This window comes from Cucurbita maxima, unplaced genomic scaffold (assembly GCF_002738345.1).
Source record: "Cucurbita maxima cultivar Rimu unplaced genomic scaffold, Cmax_1.0 Cma_Scf00026, whole genome shotgun sequence".
Taxonomy (NCBI): domain Eukaryota; kingdom Viridiplantae; phylum Streptophyta; class Magnoliopsida; order Cucurbitales; family Cucurbitaceae; genus Cucurbita; species Cucurbita maxima.
The window spans coordinates 3,176,707-3,180,094 of NW_019272042.1; the positions used below are offsets into that span (position 1 = coordinate 3,176,707).

The following is a 3,388-nucleotide window of genomic DNA, read 5'->3' on the forward strand; positions in this document are numbered from 1 at the left end:
AGATCTGGGATGATCGACGACGACTCCTCACGGCGAACCGCCTCTACATCTTGGGGCTGAAGATAGAACTGCCGGTCAGCCTCTCGGCCAGTACCGAAGAAGCAGCTTGGAGGTGGCACACAAGGTACGGGCACTTGAGTTTTTCTACTCTACAAAAACTACAGAAGGAGCAGATGGTGTATGGTTTACCGGTAATCGAAGGCGTGAACAGGCTGTGTGCGGGTGTCTCATCGGCAAGCAGAAGCGCACCCCTTTTTCGTCTCAGACATCCTACTGCGTCGGTGAGCTGTTGGAGCTCGTACACGGCAATTTTACGGGCCTATTAAGCTGGCGTCCCCAGGGGGCATGACTCTCTTCCTCCTGCTAGTTGATGACATGAGCCGCTTCATGTGGCTGATTCTACTGCAAGTGAAGAGTAAGGTGGTAGAGGCGATTAAGCAAATTTAAGTGCGCACGGATGTCAAATTCGAGAAGAAGATGTGAGTGCTGCGCATGGACCGAGGTAGAGAATTCACCTCGGTGAGTTCTGGCAAGTACTGTGATGAGCTCGTCATGCAGCAACACCTAGCGGTGTCCCCTAGTAGAACGCAGTGGTGGAGCGCCAAAATCAAACCATCATCAGGATGGCAAGATCACTACTGATGATGATCGGGATGCCCGATAGGTTTTGAGGAGAGGTAGTCATGACGGCCATCTACCTCCTCAACTGGTCGCCAATGTGATGTCTCGACGGGAAGACATCACACGAGGTCTGGTACAATAAGAAGCCTGCGGTACATCATCTCCGAGTGTTTAGCTGCGTCGCATACATGAAGATCACGCATCCCCACATCGCCAAGCTCGATCTTAGGAGGCTTAAGGTCGTCTTCATCGGCTATGAACATGGGAATAAGGCATGCAGGCTCTATGATTCTGCAGGGGAACGAGCTCATGTGTCACTCAACGTTGTCTTCGACGAAAACACCTTTTGGCAGTAGAATGATGTTGCGAGGCGGTCCAGACCCCAGAAAAATTTACGGTGAAGTACCTCATCACTGATCCAATAGAAGGAGGAGAGCAGCATGGGGCACTGTCACCACTGCCAGCAGCTACACCCGACACGCCTACGCCAACACCGACCTCAACTCCTACTATGCCCCTTGAACTAGTGGAGTTTGCAGCATTACGTACTGTAGGTTCGATGCTGGATGCCGATCACGATGATGGTTTGGCGGCTAGGTACCAGAGGATTGATGATCTACTAGGAGGAGGTGAGCCACCGGGATTGGCGGAGCACGAGCTCGAAGAAGATGTGGCGAACTGCATGGCATCAGTGCGGATGAATCGAACTCTTTCGCCGAAGCAGAGAATAACCCGTATTCGCTGAAGGCAATGCAGGAAGAGATGACATCCATCAATGAGAACAAAACGTGGAGTTTGGAGGATATGCTGTCGGGACACTGAGCCATAGGGCTCAAATAGGTGTTTAAAATGAAGCGTAACGAAGACGGAGAAGTTGTGAAGCACAAGACCCGTCTTTGTTGGAAATAAACTTAAATGAGAGAGAAAAAAAAGGCATACTTATTTTAGGAAAGGAGTAGTTTATGGGAAGAAAACTGTGATAGTTATGGCCATTTTTAGGTTTTAGAAAACCTATAAATTAATAGGTTTTCAATTGTAAAAAGCAGATAAAAAAGAGCAAGAGAAAAGCAAGAGCTAACAAAGTCTAATAGAAAAGGGTTTTTCAGAATTTCTTTGTCTACTTGTCTCTCCCCTCTCCACATCTCCTTCACAGCCTTGTGAGTGTTATTTTAACAAGTTAGTTTTAGAGCGAGCATTTATTTCTACAAATTGGAATAAGAGCGGATTGTTATTTTCTACAAATTGGTATCAGAGCGAATTTTATTTCAACAAATTGGTATCATAGACGATGGAGAACATAATGGGACAAATACCACTACCACGATTGACGGAGACGAACTACGAGAATTGGAGCATCCAAATGAAAGCTCTTCTCGGTTTGCAAGACGCATGGGAGGTGGTCGAAGAAGGTTTCGAAGAACCGAAGAATACCACGGGTTATACGGCGGCGCAAAGAAAGGAGCTAAAAGAATTACGGTCAAAGGATAAGGCAACATTATACATGCTGTTCTGGGCTATTGAAGAGTCAGGCTTTGAGAAGATTGAAAGGGCAACTACTTCAAAAGAAACGGCGGACACTCTAGAAAATGTGTTCAAAGGAACCGATCGAGTCAAGCAGGTGCGTCTCCAAACTCTGCATGGCGAGTTGGTGAGCATGAAGATGAAGGAGTCAAAAAATGTATTTGACTACTTCACACGTGTACAAACAGTGGCAAATCAGCTAAATCAAAACGGAGAAATGTTACCCGAGACACGGGTTGTGGAGAAAATCTTGAGGTCGTTAACAGACAACTTCGAGAATGTCGTATGTGCATAGAAGAGTCAAAGGACCTGACAAAGTTCACAGTTGATGAGCTTGCCGGTTCTCTCGAGGCACACGAGCAACGCAAGAAAAAGGAGGAGCCACTCAATCAAGCGCTTCAGACGAAGGCATCAATAAAGGATGAAAAGCACTCTACTCTAAAAATTTTTGAGGTAGAGGTTGTGGAAGTCACGGGAATGGTCGAGGTGGTCAAGGTAACAGTTATGAAAAAATCTATAATGAGAAGAGACTATCGAGCCAAGCTAATTAGCATGGAAGAGGACGCAGTCGAGGAAGAAGACGCCGATCAAACATTCAGTGCTATAAATATAAAAAATATGGTCATTATGCGAATGATTGTAACTCCGAAAAATGTTATAATTGTGGTTGAATGGGGCACGTTGCAAAAGCATGTCGAGCCGAAAAAAGGGTGGAAGGAACAACCAATATAGCCGTGGAAGACGTAACAGATGAAGGTCTTCTCTTGATGGCTCAAGATGAAGAAAACATCAATAACGACACTCTGTGGTACCTCGACTCAGGAGCAAGCAACCATATGTATGGTCGCGAGCTCCTATTCAAAGAAATGCAAAAGATTGAAGATGGTCATTTGTCATTTGGAGATGCGTTGAAGGTGGAGGTACGATACGCTTCTTGCAAAAGGATGGTGTGATGGGGTCAATCCAAGATGTCTATTACGTACCAGACCTCAAGACCAACATATTGAGTATGGGGCAACTCACAGAGAAAGGTTACTCAATTTCCTAAGGACTGTCTGCTACACCTGAAGGATAAGAAAGAGCATTTGGTTACTCAAGTTAAGATAGGAAAAAATCGAATGTACAAATTGAACTTAAGAAGCATACGAGAAAAGTATTTGAGAGTCGATTTAGAAGACAAGGCATCACTCTAGCATCTCCGCTTTGGTCACCTACATTATGGCGGCCTAAAGAAATTAGCGAAGAA

At 45.5% G+C, this 3,388-nt stretch overlaps 1 protein-coding gene across 1 annotated transcript; it reads left to right on the plus strand.

Moving 5' to 3' along the window:
- The first annotated feature begins 1,909 nt into the window (after nt 1–1,909).
- LOC111498898 lies at nt 1,910–3,095 on the plus strand. Its single transcript, XM_023150252.1, has 3 exons — nt 1,910–2,265; nt 2,331–2,740; nt 2,833–3,095. Exons 1-3 carry the CDS (start codon nt 1,910–1,912, stop codon nt 3,093–3,095), a joined length of 1,029 nt encoding a protein of 342 aa, XP_023006020.1.
- Nucleotides 3,096–3,388: the final 293 nt, after the last annotated feature.

Excerpts from the sequence above, each read along its gene's own strand:
- LOC111498898 (XM_023150252.1), top strand. The coding sequence starts at position 1,910 with ATGGAGAACATAATGGGACAAATACCACTACCACGATTGACGGAGACG. Across the intron at positions 2,266-2,330 it reads CTCCAAACTCTGCATGGCGA|TGGCAAATCAGCTAAATCAA; the intron begins GTTGGTGAGCAT and ends GTGTACAAACAG. Across the intron at positions 2,741-2,832 it reads AGACGCCGATCAAACATTCA|CATGTCGAGCCGAAAAAAGG; the intron begins GTGCTATAAATA and ends ACGTTGCAAAAG.